Source organism: Rutilus rutilus, assembly GCF_951802725.1.
Source record: "Rutilus rutilus genome assembly, chromosome: 23".
Lineage (NCBI taxonomy): Eukaryota > Metazoa > Chordata > Actinopteri > Cypriniformes > Leuciscidae > Rutilus > Rutilus rutilus.
The window spans coordinates 21,040,354-21,061,125 of record NC_140233.1 but is presented as its reverse complement, the minus strand read 5'-3'; the positions used below and the strand labels follow the sequence as shown (position 1 = coordinate 21,061,125).

Here is a 20,772-nt window from a genome sequence, read left to right as displayed (position 1 = left end):
CGCCCCGCAGTGCGGGTATAAATACGGAAGCGGATGCACGCACCATTTGTCTCTCACTTTGGAGCCGATCGGTCTTCATGTCAATGTTTCCGAAGAGTGTTGATTCTTTCAACGAGCGAGTGTGTCGGTGCTTCTTCTGGAAGGCTCTCCTGGTGCTGGTGGTTCGACAGTGCGAGTGCAACTGCTGTTTTAACATCATTCTCTTTGTGTTTGTTTGTTTGACAGCTGGTTAGAGGGCGAAGAAGTGAGTGCTTCACTGGTACAGGCTGCACCATCCCGTCAGTGTTGAAACTGGTCATTCAGTTTCAGTGTTACGGCACTGGTGAGAGTCCCATTTCCAGAAATAGCAACAAGGGTGTATTTGCAGCTTTTTCAAGATGCCATGCATTTCTGGATGCGGTCGTTCCCTGTCTCAAGCTGACGGTCACAATAGATGCATCACGTGTTTGGGCATTCAGCACGCTGAAGCAGCTTTTGTGGATGGTTCATGTTCTCATTGCGGGAACAAGACTATCTCGGTGTTGAGATTGAGACTCGCCTTCATCCGTGAAGGTGGAGTCCCCATTCCCATGCCCCACTCTATCGCCCCTTCTGGCCGACCCCAGAAGAGAGCTACTGCTCTGTGTGGGATGGGTGATCTGTGGATCACAGTGAGGGCTTCCCCACCCGGTAACCAGTCCCCGTGGGCCCCTCACTCCTCTGTCACACCGCAGCCGGTGAAGCTCCCTTCTGAACACACTGGTCCCTCTGTAGTGGACCAACCAGCTGTTTCGTGCGAGGCTCCTCCTGAGGACAGGATTTCAATCGCTGGATCATAAGGGGAGCTGGACTCTGGAGATGACGACTCAGCTGCGCTACCTCCTTCTGGGAGAGAACAAAACCTGTGGGCTTTGCAGGTCCTCCCTGCATGCCATGGTGTTGCTGCACGTCCACCAGGCCAAAACACTCATGAAAATGCACGAGGGTAGTCCAGACTGCAAGATCATGGGTGAGCTCCGCAACGCAACCGACCTCGCCCTCCGGGGCACGAAGGTCTGATGACGTCCACTCTAGTGGTCCAGGAGCGCCATCTCTGGTTTCAACCTGACCGATATGAGGACGACTGACAAGTCTCGGTTCCTGGACTCCCCCATTTCCCAGGTTGGGCTCTTCGGTGATGCGGTGGAGGACTTCGCCCAACAGTTCTCCGCCACCCAGAAGCAGACTGAGGTGATCCGGCACATCCTTCCCCGGCGGCCCGCTACTTATGAAGTCTTTACAAAGATCATGGAGGTGGCCATTGCTCCCATGAGAGCGTGGTGTTCGTATCCTCAACTATCTCGACGACTGGCTGATACTAGCTCAGTCTCGGGAGCAGTTGGGGCTTGCTGCTCCAGCATATCAGTCAGTTGGGTCTTCGGGTCAACTTGGAAAAGAGCAAACTCGCCCCTGTGCAGAGGATCTCTTTTCTCGAAATGTAGCTGGACTCGGTCCACAGACGGCACGCCTCACAGAGGAACGTGTCCAGTCAGTGCTGAACTGATTGAATACTGTCAAGCGCAGAACAGTGGTCCCACTGAAACTTTTTCGGAGGCTCATGGGGCTTTGTCAAACACCGCTGGGTTTGCTTCATATGAGACCACTTCAGCACTGGCTTCACGTCCGAGTCCCGAGATGGGCGTCGCAGAGCGGCACGTTCCGTGTGACAATCACCCCAGCCTGCCGCCAAACCCTCAGCCCGTGGTCCAACCCTTCGTTTCCCCACGGATCTCCCATCAACTGCATCGTGATGTACGGCAATAGAGGCAACATACACTTTGAGGGTGGAGGGAGACAGCCCTCGCTCCAACCCATCTTGCAAGAAGGAAAGCACAGTACCGATTGAACATCTAAAACAAGTGTTCAGGTATGCTGTGGATTCCACAGATGCCTCAAACACTGGCTGGGGGGCCATGTACAGCGGGCATGCAGTAGCAGGGGTCTGGACGGGCCCCCAACTGCATTGGCACATCAACTGCCTCGAGTTGTTAGCAGTACACCTTGCTCTGAGACGCATCAAAATGCCGCTGCTCGGCAAGTATGTGCTGGTCCGTACGGACAACAGTGCAACCGTTGCCTACATCAGCCATCAAGTTAGTCTACGCTCCCCTCGCATGTCACAACTCGCCCGCCATCTTCTCCTATGGGGCCCTATCTTGCACCCAGCGCAATTGACTTTGTTCACCGACGCATGTATCATTCCTATTTTGCACCCGCGCAAAGCTGGCTTTTCCCTCCACAGAAGCACATCGCTAAACTAGGGAATGAACTTGCGCTCCCTGGGCGGTTCAGCGCAAAAAAGGAAGCGTGTTCCGGCGCAAACGTTCCTTCATGCTATTTTGCAGGTTTAGAAAAGAATTGCGCCACTAACCAGGAAAAAATTGTTTAAAGTCAGTGGCGCGTTGCGCATGTTATTCAGATGCTATTTTAAGGGCGCATGCTTGGCCATAATCAATGTAGCGTGTGCACAACGCGCATACACTTTGATTCTCTCATCTACACAGAAGCAGCAGTTTTCATTTTTGCAAATCATACATTATTACGATAGATAGATAGATAGATAGATAGATAGATAGATAGATAGATAGATAGATAGATAGATAGACAATTTATTATAAAAGCATAGATCTAGCTTACACATTTACCCAAATTATCATACGCCTTTTTAACCGAAGTTAATTTGGGTGGGTTTCTCCATCCCCAACGTCCCTGACGAGAGCGTTGCTCTCCTCGGCTGTGAAGCGCTCCTGGCACGCGCCTGGCAAATCCGCCGTTACAATAGGAATCCGCTTTAGAACAAGCGCGCCTGCTCTTAAAGGGAATGTGAGATGATGCTCTGATTGGTTTATTTCACGTTACGCCCAAACCACACCTATGAATAATGAAGCTACTTCAGACCAACCCATTTTAGATTTGCGCCTGGCGCAAGAGTCATTTATCCCGCCGGGAAAATAGCAACAGCGCCAAGACCCGCCCACAAAGTTACTTGCGCTTTGACACTTGCGTTTCAGATCGTTAAAATAGGGCCCATGGAGTCAAAAGCATCGGAGGTGGCTTCGTGCCACTTATATCCCCGGCTAGCTTAATCATGCCGCCAAAGAGCTCTCACGTCAGCCTGTGGCCCAGGGAGAGTGGAGACTCCATCCCCAGGCGGTCCAGCTGATTTGGGACCACTCCAGTTGTTTTACTCCCTGACCGAGGGGACCCTCGGCACGGATGCTGTGCAAAGTCAGGGAGGAAGAGAAACAGGTCTTGCTAGTTGCCCCTTATTGGCTCAACCGGACCTGGTTCCCCGAACTGATGCTCCTCTTGACAGCCCCTCCCTGCCCCTTCCTCTCAGGGAGGACCGCCTCTCTCAGAGACTGTGCACCGTATGGCACCCGCGTCCAGACCACTGGAAACTCCATGGAGATTCAAGGTGATCTACCACAAGCTGTCGTAGACACCATCACTTCTGCGAGAGCACCCTCTACAAGGCATGCTTACGCCCTGAAGTGGAACCTGTTCTTTGAGTGGTGTTCTCAAAAGTATATATATATATATATATATATATATATATATATATATATACACACTCACCTAAAGGATTATTAGGAACACCATACTAATACTGTGTTTGACCCCCTTTCGCCTTCAGAACTGCCTTAATTCTACGTGGCATTGATTCAACAAGGTGCTGAAAGCATTCTTTAGAAATGTTGGCCCATATTGATAGGATAGCATCTTGCAGTTGATGGAGATTTGTGGGATGCACATCCAGGGCACGAAGCTCCCGTTCCACCACATCCCAAAGATGCTCTATTGGGTTGAGATCTGGTGACTGTGGGGGCCATTTTAGTACAGTGAACTCATTGTCATGTTCAAGAAACCAATTTGAAATGATTCGAGCTTTGTGACATGGTGCATTATCCTGCTGGAAGTAGCCATCAGAGGATGGGTACATGGTGGTCATAAAGGGATGGACATGGTCAGAAACAATGCTCAGGTAGGCCGTGGCATTTAAACGATGCCCAATTGGCACTAAGGGGCCTAAAGTGTCCCAAGAAAACATCCCCCACACCATTACACCACCACCACCAGCCTGCACAGTGGTAACAAGGCATGATGGATACATGTTCTCATTCTGTTTACGCCAAATTCTGACTTTACCATCTGAATGTCTCAACAGAAATTGAGACTCATCAGACCAGGCAACATTTTTCCAGTCTTCAACTGTCCAATTTTGGTGAGCTCGTGCAAATTGTAGCCTCTTTTTCCTATTTGTAGTGGAGATGAGTGGTACCCGGTGGGGTCTTCTGCTGTTGTAGCCCATCCGCCTCAAGGTTGTGCGTGTTGTGGCTTCACAAATTCTTTGCTGCATACCTCGGTTGTAACGAGTGGTTATTTCAGTCAAAGTTGCTCTTCTATCAGCTTGAATCAGTCGGCCCATTCTCCTCTGACCTCTAGCATCAACAAGGCATTTTCGCCCACAGGACTGCCGCATACTGGATGTTTTTCCCTTTTCACACCATTCTTTGTAAACCCTAGAAATGGTTGTGCGTGAAAATCCCAGTAATTGAGGAGATTGTGAAATACTCAGACCGGCCCGTCTGGCACCAACAACCATGCCACGCTCAAAATTGCTTAAATCACCTTTCTTTCCCATTCTGACATTCAGTTTGGAGTTCAGGAGATTGTCTTGACCAGGACCACACCCCTAAATGCATTGAAGCAACTGCCATGTGATTGGTTGATTAGATAATTGCATTAATGAGAAATTGAACAGGTGTTCCTAATAATCCTTTAGGTGACTGTATATATATGGGGGGTGTAACGATACACGTATTCGTATTGAACCGTTCGGTACGAGGCTTTCGGTTTGGTTTTCGGTACACATTTTCAAACCGAACGGTTCGTTGGACCATTTTTCCTGCCGACCAAAATTTCGTTATTTCAAATGTAGGCGCGTGACAAGCGCGCTCATAATGTAAGAGACGCTGGCGCGACCACAACATTGCCCAACATCAAATGGCAAACGTAATGCAAGCGGAACAAAACTGCTCATTATTGTGTGGTTGACAGACCGTTTATCATTTTGGACCAAAGCCGATCTTGATCAAGTGACACTGTTACTACACAGCGCTAATGAGAGATCCAGTAAAGAAAGCATTTGAATTCGTCACAGAAGTAATAACATCGCTGCGAGATCTAACGTTAGTGAGAAACATTCACATTTCTCCGTTATTAATGGATCAAACAGCGCTGACGTGGAAACCAGGAAGAAACATTGTGCCATGAATGATGAATGAACTATCCAGTGTCCACAGATCAGCAACATTCACCATGGATTTACTGTAGTAACACTAACTGCAACCATGGAAGTTTGGCAGGAATAGTAGGCTATAATGCCTTCAAGTAACATTACGTCGGTTTTATTTTGACATTATGAATACAATTGACCCTTCGCTTAGCCACGCCCGAAAACCGCCACAGGCCAATCGTGGCTTAGCAACCGTAACTAGGCGCGGGAGGTCTGGCAAGCTTTCGAGCGAGGGAAACATGCCGAAGCGTTGTGCGTATGGATTGTGCAAATCTGATACCCGGTATCCTAAAAGTTTGGACAGGGTGGTGGATTTTGTTCCCTTCCCGAAACCTAAAACCCAAGGGGAGAAATGCCGGGCGTCATCTTCATTTATAAAGCGCTTTTAACAATGTAGATTGTTCCAAAGCAGCTTTACATTGATAATAGGAAATTAAAAGTAAAGTGTTTTGACTTTATAGCAGCTCTAGCATAAAGTTATTGTCCAGCTCGTGGATCAAGCAGTGTGATTAAAGGCAAGACGGAGGCTCACTGACATAACTTAACGTTACTTAAAATTATATTTCAGCATTTTGTTAATCGACGGCCAAACTAGTACCCCAATCCGATCGCGACTCTCCCGGTGTTAGTTCTAGTAAAAGTAAACCAGGGGGCTTGCCGGAGATCTCCAAGGAAAAGGTTGGTATGCAAACTTAATCAGTTCATAAACAGTAGTCACTTATGTGACCCACGACGTGTGAGCAGTAGCCTGGCGCACTAAAAATATAAGCGGGAGAATGTTATCTTTGCAAAGTGGTCAGGCTAATGTCTTGTGTTTATTCCACAATACTTATGGATAAGCTGTTTGATTTATAAATATTAGATTATTTTCAAATTTCACTCACCCTGCTGTGCATGCACATAGCTGTTCCTCAATTTGTGTGTTTCCCATTTGAATGGTCAGCGTATGAGGCGCTGCTGCTTGCGCTGGGACCTAACGTTATAGGCTTTAGCTTCAATTTTGATGAAATTATTCTCTAATCGTTTGCATATTATGTCGTGGATATATCCCTCGAATGCATACTGCAGTCCCTTTTGTCTTGCTCTCTCAGATTTTCACCTGTTCGCCAAAAATTACTAATTATCTCCTTGGGAATGTCTGAAACCGGTGCATACATACTGTAATAGACGTGCCAGGCGCAAAAGCTTGACAGGCGTAGCAACAGTAACTAAGGAGGGCGGGGCTTAGCGAAGGGTCAATTGCTGCCCTCAAATGTTAATCTGAACTAAAATAAACCTTTGTTTATAACTACTACAATATTACATTATATTTTTTCAAAGGAGCTGTTTTATATGCTCCTAAAAAGAGTCAATTATAGCTCCAGAATTGCTCAAAGTAAAAAAAGTTAGTTTTAATAAAAAAAAGAATAAAAAAAATTAAATCAAGGAAATTTCTCTGGCATTTCTTTATTTTTGCTGTATCAAAAACGTACCGAACCGAACCGTGACACAAGTGTATCATATCGAACCGAACCGTGAATTTTGTGAACCGTTACACCCCTAATATATATATATATATATCACATCCATGTAGGACAAGACTCGACAAGGAAAACAGGAAACACTGGGGTCTAAATACACAAAGAGTACATTGGCAAACAAGACATGCCTGTTTTTCCAACTGAAATGTCATTATTGTCTATGTATATTAATAGGCTCTATGCACGAACGCTGCTGACGTATTTCCGGTAGGATCTCAGCCGGCGTCTTTACTTCCGCATAGCGCGTTCTATAGGACAATTCACTTCAATAAAATTCATTTTCTCAGAAACGGAGACAACGATTTTAGAAACTGATTCGCTAGTCGGATTTCGCGCGATATGAGAGAATACTCACCCTCAAAGTTGTTGATGTAGCTCGTAATTTATAATTTAAAGAACTTCTCTTTTTTACTCATGTGTGACAGTTTAACTGCCTTACAATATTGTTAACTTCATTCACGTTAACCGCTGGAAGTTTTTGTAAACAGCGAGTGTAATTTGCCATTATCTCCACCTAATGCAAAAACTGCTTCTGACGCAGCACCGGATGTAACTGGGCGGGCTGAGACAAAACGCGGAAGCGATCGTGCATAGAGCCTATTACATCTTGTAGGTGCTGCTGTTTGACACAATTGTAATAAAACTTCATTAGTAATAAAAAATAATAAAATACAGCTATAAGTGCTTACACAGCTGTCCATGAAAAATACTCACTTGTAGAAGTTGTTGGAGTAGATGTTGGAGAATTGGTTGTAGTGACAGGGGATGCTGTAATATATGGGCATATAATGAAATAAAAATACAAACATTTACGAAATAGTACTTGCAAGATAACAATGGCATATGTTCAAACAATTAACTTTTGTAGTACAATGCAAGCTGTTTTGTTTTATATGCTCCTAAAAAGAGTCAATTATAGCTCCAGAATTGCTCAAAGTAAAAAAATATCATACTTTATGATATTAGTTTTAATAAAAAAAAAAGAATAAAAAAAATCAAATAAAGGAAATTTCTCTGGCATTTCTTTCTTTTTGCTGTATCAAAAACGTACAGAACCGTACCAAACCAAACCGTGACACAAGTGTATCGTATCGAACCGAACCGTGAATTTTGTGAACCGTTACACCCCTAATATATATATATATATATATATATATATATATATATATATATATATATATATAAATCACATCCATGTAGGACAAGACTCGACAAGGAAAACAGGAAACACTGGGGTCCCGTCCCCGCAGCGGTAAATTGCGGGTGTGTATTTGCAGCCTCTTACCGCTGAGAGGCGCTACAATCACAGACTTTGCAAAGTGTCAGTTTATTCTCTATTGCGTAATCTGCCGCCGCGCCGCGGCTCATTGAGAGCGATTGAAAGCTGGTAGCAGATCAATTCAAATGAAACATTTAACGAATTCCTAATCACAATACTGAAATTACTGAACTCAAATTTAATAAATTTAATAATGAAAACATTTTCAACATAAAACATTGCAATAGAAAAATATGAGGCTACACCAACAGGCTTTGCAACACCATAAGACGTCTATTGAACAGCACTCAGACAATAGCCTTGTGGTCAACGCATTAACATGAGCCTCGCGGAGCTTCAAACTTTCTGATATCGAATTTCAGTGTAGCCGACAACGTGCATTTTTTACCGTTCTTGATGCTTAAATATGTAACTGTTTATTAAAGTCAAGCGTTTTGTTTAATTATCGATTGTAGGCTACACTACAACATATATTTTCTACATTCCATTAGAGCCTCTGCACAGACGACAAAACTTGAAGGAAGATTGTCAGCCGATCGCACCAGAAAATGAAGATTATAAAGCTCATCTTTAATCTGCTAAATTATTGTTTTATGAATCATTCACGAAATTGAGATGACTAACAGTGATACCCGGCCATTTTCAAAACAGATTGAAAAAGAGAAGACTTTCAATACAGTTGCAAAAAAGCTATGGTGTAACAGAGTTTTAGAACTAGAACAAATCTCTCTGCATCAATAATAGGCTATAAAATGCATTAATAGGCTAATATAAAAAGTACAGAAGTCCAAATTGGTTCGGGATTTGAACCCGTGTCATCTAAACAATCGGAACGTAAGTTCTACCACTCGGACATGACTTTACTCGATGCAAAATGACCAAACGTTTGCTGACTTCGCTCACACGAGCGAGAAACGCTCTTCATTCGTCTCATTCCTCAATAGAATAGTACAAATAATCAGCTTCATAATTTACTTTTGTTTGTTAGTATATTAATTACATCTAATTGTAGGTTCTGCTGTTTGACACAATTGTAATAAAACTTCATTAGTAATAAAAAATGATAAAATACAGCTATAAGTGCTTACACAGCTGTCCATGAAAAATACTCACTTGTAGAAGTTGTTGGAGTAGATGTTGGAGAATTGGTTGTAGTGACAGGGGATGCTGTAATATATGGGCATATAATGAAATAAAAATACAAACATTTACGAAATAGTACTTGCAAGATAACAATGGCATATGTTCATACAATTAACTTTTGTAGTACAATCCATGTTTTATTGTTAAAAGAAAAACTTGTATTATATTACATTTTAAACATTTTAACTGATAGGCACTATTGTTTAATACTCAGAAAGTGACATGAAATAAGAACAATTATTATTACAATTTTCTTAATATTTGTTGACATGTTTACAAAGACCTTTTTGCATTCAATGAAATTCTGCATTTCAAAAATTATTATCACACAAATATATAATATAGACATTAAACGGTACACATATTTTTATTTTAGCTACTGATGGGTGATACTCAGGATGTGAGTTGAAATATTCAGGTGCCTATTACTTCTGACAGTAGAAAAGAAGAACTTTCTAAGGACGTTTTTAGATAACTCTACATGAATATTACTCTAGCATGAGCATGTGAATAAATTACTGAAAGAATTTTCCTATTAAGATGTTTACTCAAATGTCCATGAATAAACATACTCACTTGTAGGAGCTGATGTTGAAGAATGAGTTGAAGAAGAGATTGTAGTGTCAGTGGATGCTGGAATATTTTGATATAGAAAGAAATATAAATACAGTTTTATATATATATAAAAGATTTTTTAAAATACGACATTCTGTAATTCTGTATTACAATAATTACTATTAAAAGAACATGACAAACGGTAAATAATTTAGTTAAAACTGTTTGCTTTTCCAATGACATTTACTTTGTTATTCCTGTTTTCCCTGTGTCTAGTTTGTTCCCTTGCTTATGTTTTGTGTTCACCTGTGTCTTGTTAACTTTCTCTTTATCCTGTGTGCTTTTAAGGCATCTGTTTGGTTCAGTTCATTGTCCTGTATTGTCTATGCTTGAAGCCTAGCTTTAGATTTTCTCATGCGCCAAAGATAAAAATCTTCCAGTCATTCGCCACCTCCTCCTCACCCAGGATGATCGCTCCTTTGGGGACCACATCAGTGAGATCCTAGACCTGGGGTATAAGACCCATTACCCCGACCACTCACTGATCACCTTTTTTTGGACTGGACTTAATGACATGTTTAAACAACTATTCCCCCTTCCCATTTTTGGTCCTTGAGAGGTTTTATGGACTTATTTATGGAATTACTGTAGTTCTTGGCTTAATATTCGTTGACATGCATAATAGGAAATTTTTGCATGAAATTAAATTCTGCATTACATTAGGCAAGTTTTTTATTTATTTTTTTTATATAGCAAACACTGTTAACAGAAGAAGATATGACCGCATCTGTGTCATAAACTGCATAAATGCAGTTTTTCATAATTGTCTATCTATATTAATTACATCCCGTAGGTAGGGCTGTCACAACAATGAAATTTGGCTGACAATTAATTAGGACAAAACAACTGTGATTATGCCAATTAATTGTTTTAGAGCTTTGATGATTATGCTGATTAATTGTTTGATATAGGGCTTTGCCATACAATTTTTGTGTTCTGCATTCATTAAATAATTCTGATTAATTTAATAAATAAATTGGCAAACAAGATACATATAGAAACAATCAAAGAACTAATTAACAAGAAAAACTATAAAGGACTACAAAACATGGCGCAAAACAGGAAAAAACATAAAAGTCCACACAAGACCAGGGGAACACAAGACAGGAATCATGACAAATATAAATAATATAAATAATATATATACATTTGGCTGATCCTTGACGCGATCGCAAAGCAAAGTTGATTCTGCACTAATTTGATCTAGCTATACATACAGGGATGCTAATTAACCAGTTAACCGTTAACCAACAGTAAGAATTTTTTTACCAATGAACGGCCTACTATCATTTGCTGCATGCTTAAAAAACACACTACAAATATTTTTGTTTGATTTTGAGAGAAGTCTTAGGTCACTTATGTAACTCTGGTTCCCTTTCAGTTCGTTAACGCTCAACGTAGTCGGACGTACTGTACTGATTGGGATCACACTTAAGGAGCCTGTCATCTTCGAGTATTGATAAAACGAGCCAATGCACATTGGCGTGCGATATTTGTATCTCACACTCCGCCCCGCAGTGCGGGTATAAATACGGAAGCGGATGCACGCACTATTTGTCTCTCACTTCGGAGCCGATCGGTCTTCATGTCAATGTTTCCGAAGAGTGTTGATTCTTTCAACGAGCGAGTGTGTCGGTGCTTCTTCTGGAAGGCTCTCCTGGTGCTGGTGGTTCTACAGCGCGAGTGCAACTGCTGTTTTAACATCATTCTCTTTGTGTTTGTTTGTTTGACAGCTGGTTAGATGGCGAAGAAGTGAGTGCTTCACTGGTACAGGCTGCACCATCCCGTCAGTGTTGAAACTGGTCATTCAGTTTCAGTGTTACGGCACTGGTGAGAGTCCCATTTCCAGAAATAGCAACAAGGGTGTGTTTGCGGCTTTTTCAAGATGCCATGCATTTCTGGATGCGGTCGTTCCCTGTCTCAAGCTGACGGTCACAATAGATGCATCACGTGTTTGGGCATTCAGCAGGCTGAAGCAGCTTTTGTGGATGGTTCATGTTCTCATTGCGGGAACAAGACTATCTCGGTGTTGAGATTGAGACTCGCCTTCATCCGTGAAGGTGGAGTCCCCATTCCCATGCCCCGCTCTATCGCCCCTTCTGGCCGACCCCAGAAGAGAGCTACTGCTCCGTGTGGGATGGGTGATCTGAGGATCACAGTGAGGGCTTCCCCATCCGGTAACCAGTCCCCGTGGGCCCCTCACGCCTCTGTCACACCGCAGCCGGTGAAGCTCCCTACTGAATATGCTGGTCCCTCTGTAGTGGACCAACCAGCTGTTTCGTGCAAGGCTCCTCCTGAGGACAGGATTTCAATCGCTGGATCATAAGGGGAGCTGGACTCTGGAGATGACGACTCAGCTGCGCTACCTCCTTCTGGGAGAGAACAAAACCTGTGGGCTTTGCAGGTCCTCCCTGCATGCCATGGTGTTGCTGCACGTCCACCAGGCCAAAACACTTATGAAAATGCACAAGGGTAGTCCAGACCGCAAGATCATGGGTGAGCTCTGCAATGCAACCGACCTCGCCCTCCGGGGCACGAAGGTCTGATGACGTCCACTCTAGTGGTCCAGGAGCGCCATCTCTGGTTTCAACCTGACCGATATGAGGACGACTGACAAGTCTCGGTTCTTCGGTGATGCGGTGGAGGACTTCGCCCAACAGTTCTCCGCCACTCAGAAGCAGACTGAGGTGATCCGGCACATCCTTCCCCGGCGGCCGGCTACTTATGAAGTCTTCACAAAGGTAATGGAGGTGGCCATTGCTCCCATGAGAGCGTGGTGTTCGTATCCTCAACTATCTCGATGACTGGCTGATACTAGCTCAGTCTCGGGAGCAGTTGGGGCTTGCTGCTCCAGCATATCAGTCAGTTGGGTCTTCGGATCAACTTGGAAAAGAGCAAACTCGCCCCTGTGCAGAGGATCTCTTTTCTCGGAATGTAGCTGGACTCGGTCCACAGACGGCACGCCTCACAGAGGAACGTGTCCAAGTCAGTGCTGAACTGATTGAATACTGTCAAGCGCAGAACAGTGGTCCCACTGAAACTTTTTCGGAGGCTCATGGGGCTTTGTCAAACGCCGCTGGGTTTGCTTCATATGAGACCACTTCAGCACTGGCTTCACGGCCGAGTCCCGAGATGGGCGTCGCAGAGCGGCACGTTCCGTGTGACAATCACCCCAGCCTGCCGCCAAACCCTCAGCCCGTGGTCCGACCCTTCGTTTCCCCACGGATCTCCCATCAACTGCATCGTGATGTATGGAAATAGAGGCAACATACACTTTGACGGTGGAGGGAGACAGCCCTCGCTCCAACCCATCTTGCAAGAAGGAAAGCACAGTACCGATTGAACATCTAAAACAAGTGTACCTGAACTGCTGTGGATTCCACAGATGCCTCAAACACCAGCTGGGGGGCCATGTACAGCGGGCATGCAGTAGCGGGGGTCTGGACGGGCCCCCAACTGCATTGGCACATCAACTGCCTCGAGTTGTTAACAGTACACCTTGCTCTGAGATGCATCAAAATGCCGCTGCTCGGCAAGTATGTGCTGGTCCGTACGGACAACACTGCAACCGTTGCGTACATCAGCCAACAAGTTAGTCTACGCTCCCCTCGCATGTCGCAACTCGCCCGCCATCTTCTCCTATGGAGTCAGAAGCATCAGAGGTCGCTTCGTGCCACTTAAATCCCCGGCCAGCTCAATCATGCCGCCAAAGAGCTCTCACGTCAGCCTGTGGCCCAGGGAGAGTGGAGACTCCATCCCCAGGCGGTCCAGCTGATTTGGGACCACTTCGGGGCCACACAGATAGATCTGTTTGCCTCTCCAGACTCGTCCCATTGCCAGTTGTTTTACTCCCTGACCGAGGGGAACCTCGGCACGGATGCTGTGCAAAGTCAGGGAGGAAGAGAAACAGGTCTTGCTAGTTGCCTCTTATTGGCCCAACCGGACCTGGTTCCCCGAACTGATGCTCCTCTCAACAGCCCCTCCCTGGCCCATTCCTCTCAGGGAGGGCCGCCTCTCTCAGAGACTGTGCACCATATGGCACCCGCGTCCAGACCAGTGGAAACTCCATGTCTGGTCCCTGGACGGGACGCGGAGATTCAAGGTGATCTACCACAAGCTGTCATAGACACCATTACTTCTGCTAGAGCACCCTCTACAAGGCATGCTTACGCCCTGAAGTGGAACCTGTTCATTGAGTGGTGTTCTCAAAAGTATATATATATATATATATATATATATATATATATATATATATATATATATATATATATATATATATATATATATACACACACACACACTCACCTAAAGGATTATTAGGAACACCATACTAATACTGTGTTTGACCCCCTTTCGCCTTCAGAACTGCCTTAATTCTACGTGGCATTGATTCAACAAGGTGCTGAAAGCATTCTTTAGAAATGTTGGCCCATATTGATAGGATAGCATCTTGCAGTTGATGGAGATTTGTGGGATGCACATCCAGGGCACGAAGCTCCCGTTCCACTACATCCCAAAGATGCTCTATTGCAGGGGTTCTCAACCTTTTGCAACTCGTGGCCCACCAATGAGTGTTTAAAAACATTCCGAGGACCACCTTTCCACACACATATGATAGTATGAACACAGAATAACAGAAAATTCTAAAAGTGCAAAGATATACTCTGCTGTTAATCTGTTATGCCACTGTAGCAGACTAGGTCAAGTCAGCTATATAGATGAAAACTGTCCTTGTATCAAAAAGACTTTGCAAATTTACTGCCCACCCCCCTCCCGTGTTCTGCTGCCTACGGCGCGGGTCGCGCCTAGCGGGAGGGGGGGAGTAATGTCACATTCACCGTCTGTCATCGTTCTGTCTTCGTCTTCACTACAGTTCCCAGAATCCTCCTTGTTTCCTCACCTGAACTCACTCCCTTCATTACCCACCTGTTCATCATCATCATTATCTGCATATTGTGTTCATCTGTGTGTGTATTTAAGTTCCTGGTTTTCACTCTTCACTTGTCGGTCAATGTATGTGTTAGCACTCTTCTGTCTGTGCACGCACACTGTTTCGTATATTCTTCAGTTTAAATAAATATTGAGTATTTTGGATCTTTGCCTGGAACTCCATCTTCTTCAACCTTGAGACGTTACAATGATGTTAGTTTTAATAAAAAAAGAATAAAAAAAATTAAATCAAGGAAATTTCTCTGGCATTTCTTTCTTTTTGCTGTATCAAAAACGTACCGAACCGTGACACAAGTGTATCATATCGAACCGAACCGTGAATTTTGTGAACCGTTACACCCCTAATATATATACAGTATATATATATATATATATATATATATATATATATATATATATATATCACATCCATTTAGGACAAGACTCGACAAGGAAAACAGGAAACACTGGGGTCTAAATACACAAAGCGTAAATTGGCAAACAAGACATGCCTGTTTTTCCAACTGAAATGTCATCATTGTCTATGTATATTAATTACATCTTGTAGGTGCTGCTGTTTGACACAATTGTAATAAAACTTCATTAGTAATAAAAAATTATAAAATACAGCTATAAGTGCTTACACAGCTGTCCATGAAAAATACTCACTTGTAGAAGTTGTTGGAGTAGATGTTGGAGAATTGGTTGTAGTGACAGGGGGTGCTGTAATATATGGACATATAATGAAATAAAAATACAAACATTTACGAAATAGTACTTGCAAGATAACAATGGTATATGTTCATACAATTAACTTTTGTAGTACAATCCATGCTGTTTTGTTTTATATGCTCCTAAAAAGAGTAAATTATAGCTCCAGAATTGCTCAAAGTAAAAAAATATCATACTTTATGATGTTAGTTTTAATAAAAAAAGAATAAAAAAAATTAAATAAAGGAAATTTCTCTGGCATTTCTTTTTATCAAAAACGTACAGAACCGTACCGAAACGAACCGTGACACAAGTGTATCGTATCGAACCGAACCGTGAATTTTGTGAACCGTTACACCCCTAATATATATATATATATATAAATCACATCCATGTAGGACAAGACTCGACAAGGAAAACAGGAAACACTGGGGTCTAAATACACAAAGGGTAAATTGGCAAACAAGACATGCCTGTTTTTCCAACTGAAATGTCATTAGGCCTGTCACGATAACAAATTTTGCTGGACGATAAATTGTCCAAGAAATTATTGCGATAAACTATAATATTGTCGTTTTGAGACCATTTTCATCTAATATAATGATAATGGCATAATAATGCAGGTAGACCTTTTCAAAGATCTATAAACTTGTATTTCTTAAGAATATTAAACATTGAAAACGAAAAACATTTTAAATATCCACAAAAAATTAACAAAACAACCAAAAACAATAAAAGTAATGGACTCTCAGGGCCCTATTTTAACGATCTGAAACGCAAGTGTCAAAGCGCAAAGCGCAAGTAACTTTGTGGGCGGGTCTCGGCGCTGTTGCTATTTTCCCGGCGGGATAAATGACTCTTGCGCCCGACGCAAATCTAAAAGGGGTTGGTCTGATGTAGCTTCATTATTCATAGGTGTGGTTTGGGCGTAACGTGAAATAAACCAATCAGAGCGACATCTCACATTCCCTTTAAGAGCAGGTGCGCTTTTTCTAAGCGGATTCCTATTATAACGGCGGATTTGCCAGGCGCGCGCCAGGAGCGGTTCACAGCCGAGGAGACCGACGTCCTCGTCACGGCCGTAAAACACAGAGAAGTAACATTGGGGATGGAGAAACAAACACACCCAAATTAGCTTCGGTTAAACAGGCGTATGATAATTTGGGCGTATGATTAAATGTGTAAGCTAGATTTATGCCTATTTTATTTTCACATCTTCATGGACACAACAATGATTTCCCTCGTGTATTAATATGAATAAATGAATGAAATCTTTATTTCGAACAATTAAAAAATAAATTAAACCAAAGACAGCAACACATTAAATATCCATCAATAAAAATAAAACAAAATCAAGAAAAACAAAACCTTTTTTTTTTTTTTGCATAATAATCACACTGTTCGTAAAGGGATACGTAGAAGCCCTAGGCTTATCAAGACCTACAAGACCTAATATTTTTCCTAGTAATAATGTATGATTTGCAAAAATGAAAACTGCTGCTTCTGTGTAGATGAGAGCATCAAATTGTAATGCGCGTTGTGCACACGCTACATTGATTATGGCCAAGCATGCGCCCTTAAAATAGCATGAATAACATGCCCAACGCGCCACTGACTTTAGACTAGGTTTTTCCTGGTCACTGGCGGAATTGTTTTCTAAACCTGCAAAATAGCATGAGGGAACGTTTGCGCCGGAACACGCCTCCTCTTTGCGCTGAACCGCCCCGGGGAGCGCAAGTGTATTTGCTAGTTAACCGACGTGCTTCTGTGGAGGGAAAAGTCCGCTTTGCGCGGGTGCAAAATAGGAATGATACATGCGTCAGTGTACAAAGTCAATTGCGCTGGGTGCAAGATAGGGCCCTCAGTGTCTGTTAACAACAAAATTCACTTGAATAAATACCAAAAACAATAAATAAAATGGATGTAAACAAAATTGCACTTCAAAAATATTAAACATTAGGCTCAGACATAAATAGTGATACATTCCAAAACAGGCAAAACTGCCAGTTAGGACCTTTGTAAACAAATAAAAAAAAGCCTCAACAGGCCATATCACACCATTTTGCACTGTCCTCCTTTCTGTTACTTTGTTGACTAAACGCCCGAGTGATTGTGTACTGTCGGGAAGACGGAGACGCACTTTATTGCGTGTATATGCTACGCACTGAAAATACGTGCGTATTACACGCGGGGCTGTTTACACCTGCCCACTTCATGCGTTTTCTCAGATCGGATAGCTATCTGATTTATCAAAACGATTCCATTTACACCTGGTCACATAAATGTGTTTTTGCGAAACGGATTTAAATCCGATCTTGAATTCCCGCGCTATATGCAGATTTAATGGAGTGCACGTCACCGAAAGCAACAGATATGAGCTGCATTTTATTGATCATCAGCTAAAATTTCAAAATCAAAGACTGCAATAAGAGAGAAGTGGCAACAGCCCTGGTAAGATAATTTAGTTTCTTAAGAATTTACTTTTAATGATGATGTTTGTGTGATAAGCGTCTGTGACTTACTTTCACTTTGATTTGCGAAAGTTTGCACGTTGGCATGAACAGATGCTCAGCTGCTCATCTGCAGTGATGCGTGTTCCAGTAGCGTCGTCATATCTGGGTATAACATTGCATATAGCCTATAACACGCTCTCACACGTTTATTTTTTTAGCATTTTTGGGAGGAGTACACTTTACATATGTGGTTTCAACAACCAGATGCATTTACACTTGTCCAGTTTCGTCTGGAATGCGGCCCAGACCTCCTCCTGAAGTGGTTTGAGCAATCGGATTCAAATCCGTCTCGAATGCGTTTCGGAGGGCATTTACACCTGGTCTTTTCACGATCGGATAGCTATCCGATCTGAGAAAACGCATGAAGTGGCCAGGTGTAAACAGCCCCTTTGGTAGAGAGAAAGAGAGAGAGAGAGAGAGAGAGCGAGAGAGAGACGATGAAAACAAACAAGCATGCAAATGGAATTATCGCGGCCGGAAAAATTATCGAGCTCATTTTTTTTTATCGTGCGATTAATTGATTTATTGACTATCGCGACAGGCCTAAATGTCATTATTGTCTATGTATATTAATTACATCTTGTAGGTGCTGCTGTTTGACACAATTGCAATAAAACTTCATTAGTAATAAAAAATAATAAAATACAGCTATAAGTGCTTACACAGCTGTCCATGAAAAATACTCACTTGTAGAAGTTGTTGGAGTAGATGTTGGAGAATTGGTTGTAGTGACAGGGGGTGCTGTAATATATGGACATATAATGAAATAAAAATACAAACATTTACGAAATAGTACTTGCAAGATAACAATGGCATATGTTCATACAATTAACTTTTGTAGTACAATCCATGTTTTATTGTTAAAAGAAAAACTTGTATTATATTACATTTTAAACATTTGAACTGATAGGCACTATTGTTTAATACTCAGAAAGTGACATGAAATAAGAACAATTATTATTACAATTTTCTTAATATTTGTTGACATGTTTACAAAGACCTTTTTGCATTCAATGAAATTCTGCATTTCAAAAATTATTATCACTCAAATATATAATATTATAGACATTAAACGGTACATATTTTTTTATTTTAGTTACTGATGGGTGATACTCAGGATGCGATTTGAAATATTGAGGTACCTATTACTTCTAACAGTAGAAAAGAAGAACTTTCTAAGGACGTTTTTAGATAATTCTACATGAATATTACTCTAGCATGAGCATGTGAATAAATTACTGAAAGAATTTTCCTATTAAGATGTTTACTCAAATGTCCATGAATAAACATACTCACTTGTAGGAGCTAATGTTGAAGAATGAGTTGAAGAAGAGATTGTAGTGTCAGTGGCTGCTGGAATATTTTGATATAGAAAGAAATATAAATACAGTTTTATTGAGCAATACATATCATAGGATATATTTACAAGGATAATATTATATATATTATATATATATATATTTTAAAGATTTTTTAAAATACGACATTCTGTAATTCTGTATTACAATAATTACTATTAAAAGAACATGACAAACAGTAAATAATTTAGTTAAAACTGTTTGCTTTTCCAATGACATTTACTTTGTTATTCCTGTTTTCCCTGTGTCTAGTTTGTTCCCTTGCTTATGTTTTGTGTTCACCCGTGTCTTGTTAACTTTCTCTTTATCCTGTGTGCTTTTAAGGCATCTGTTTGGTTCAGTTCATTGTCCTGTATTGTCTATGCTAGAAGCCTAGCTTTAGATTTTCTCATGCGCCAAAGATAAAAATCTTCCAGTCATTCGCCATCTCCTCCTCACCCAGGATGATCGCTCCTTTGGGGACCACATCAGTGAGATCCTAGACCTGGCGTATAAGACCCATTACCCCGACCACTCACTGATCACCTTTTTTTGGACGGGACTTAATGACATTTTTAAACAACTATTCCCCCTTCCCATTTTTGGTCCTTGAGAGGTTTTATGGACTTATTTATGGAATTACTGTAGTTCTTGGCTTAATATTCGTTGACATGCATAATAGGAAATTTTTGCATGAAATTAAATTCTGCATTACATTAGGCAAGTTTTTTATTAAATTTTTTTATATAGCAAAAACTGTTAACAGAAGACGATATGACCGCATCTGTGTCATAAACTGCATAAATGCAGTTTTTCATAATTGTCTATCTATATTAATTACATCCCGTAGGTAGGGCTGTCACAACAATGAAATTTTGCAGACAATTAATTAGGACAAAACAATTGTGATTATGCCAATTAATTGTTTTAGAGCTTTGATGATTATGCTGATTAATTGTTTGATATAGGGCTTTGCCATACAATTTTTGTGTTCTGCATTCATTAAATAATTCTGATTAATTTAATAAATAAATTGGCAAACAAGACACATATAGAAACAATCAAAGAACTAATTAACAAGAAAAACTATAAAGGACTACAAAACATGGCGCAAAACAGGAAAAAACATAAAAGTCCACACAAGACCAGGGGAACACAAGACAGAAATCATGACAAATATAAATAATATAAATAATATATATACATTTGGCTGATCCTTGACGCGATCGCAAAGCAAAGTTGATTCTGCACTAATTTGATCTAGCTATACATACAGGGATACTAATTAACCAGTTAACCGTTAACCAACAGTAAGAATTTTTTTACCAATGAATGGCCTACTATCATTTGCTGCATGCTTAAAAAACACACTACAAATATTTTTGTTTGATTTTGAGAGAAGTCTCAT

The 20,772-nt window shown here is 41.7% G+C and overlaps 1 protein-coding gene across 50 annotated transcripts in view; it reads right to left on the bottom strand.

Annotated features, from left to right (window-relative positions):
• Nucleotides 1–20,772, bottom strand: part of LOC311282608 (uncharacterized protein) — a 126,404-nt gene that overhangs the window by 23,168 nt on the left and 82,464 nt on the right. For 46 of the 50 annotated variants that reach the window (XM_084396449.1, XM_084396450.1, XM_084396496.1 and 43 more), the window contains 6 exons: nucleotides 19,324–19,380; nucleotides 18,715–18,768; nucleotides 15,473–15,526; nucleotides 9,836–9,892; nucleotides 9,230–9,283; nucleotides 7,552–7,605 (listed from right to left, as the gene is read on the bottom strand). In XM_084396449.1, coding sequence (XP_084252575.1) covers nucleotides 7,552–7,605; nucleotides 9,230–9,283; nucleotides 9,836–9,892; nucleotides 15,473–15,526; nucleotides 18,715–18,768; nucleotides 19,324–19,380 — 330 coding nt within the window. The remainder of the gene's footprint in view (nucleotides 1–7,551; nucleotides 7,606–9,229; nucleotides 9,284–9,835; nucleotides 9,893–15,472; nucleotides 15,527–18,714; nucleotides 18,769–19,323; nucleotides 19,381–20,772) is intronic. The other 4 variants (XM_084396477.1, XM_084396487.1, XM_084396482.1 and 1 more) reach the window with 3 other exon arrangements.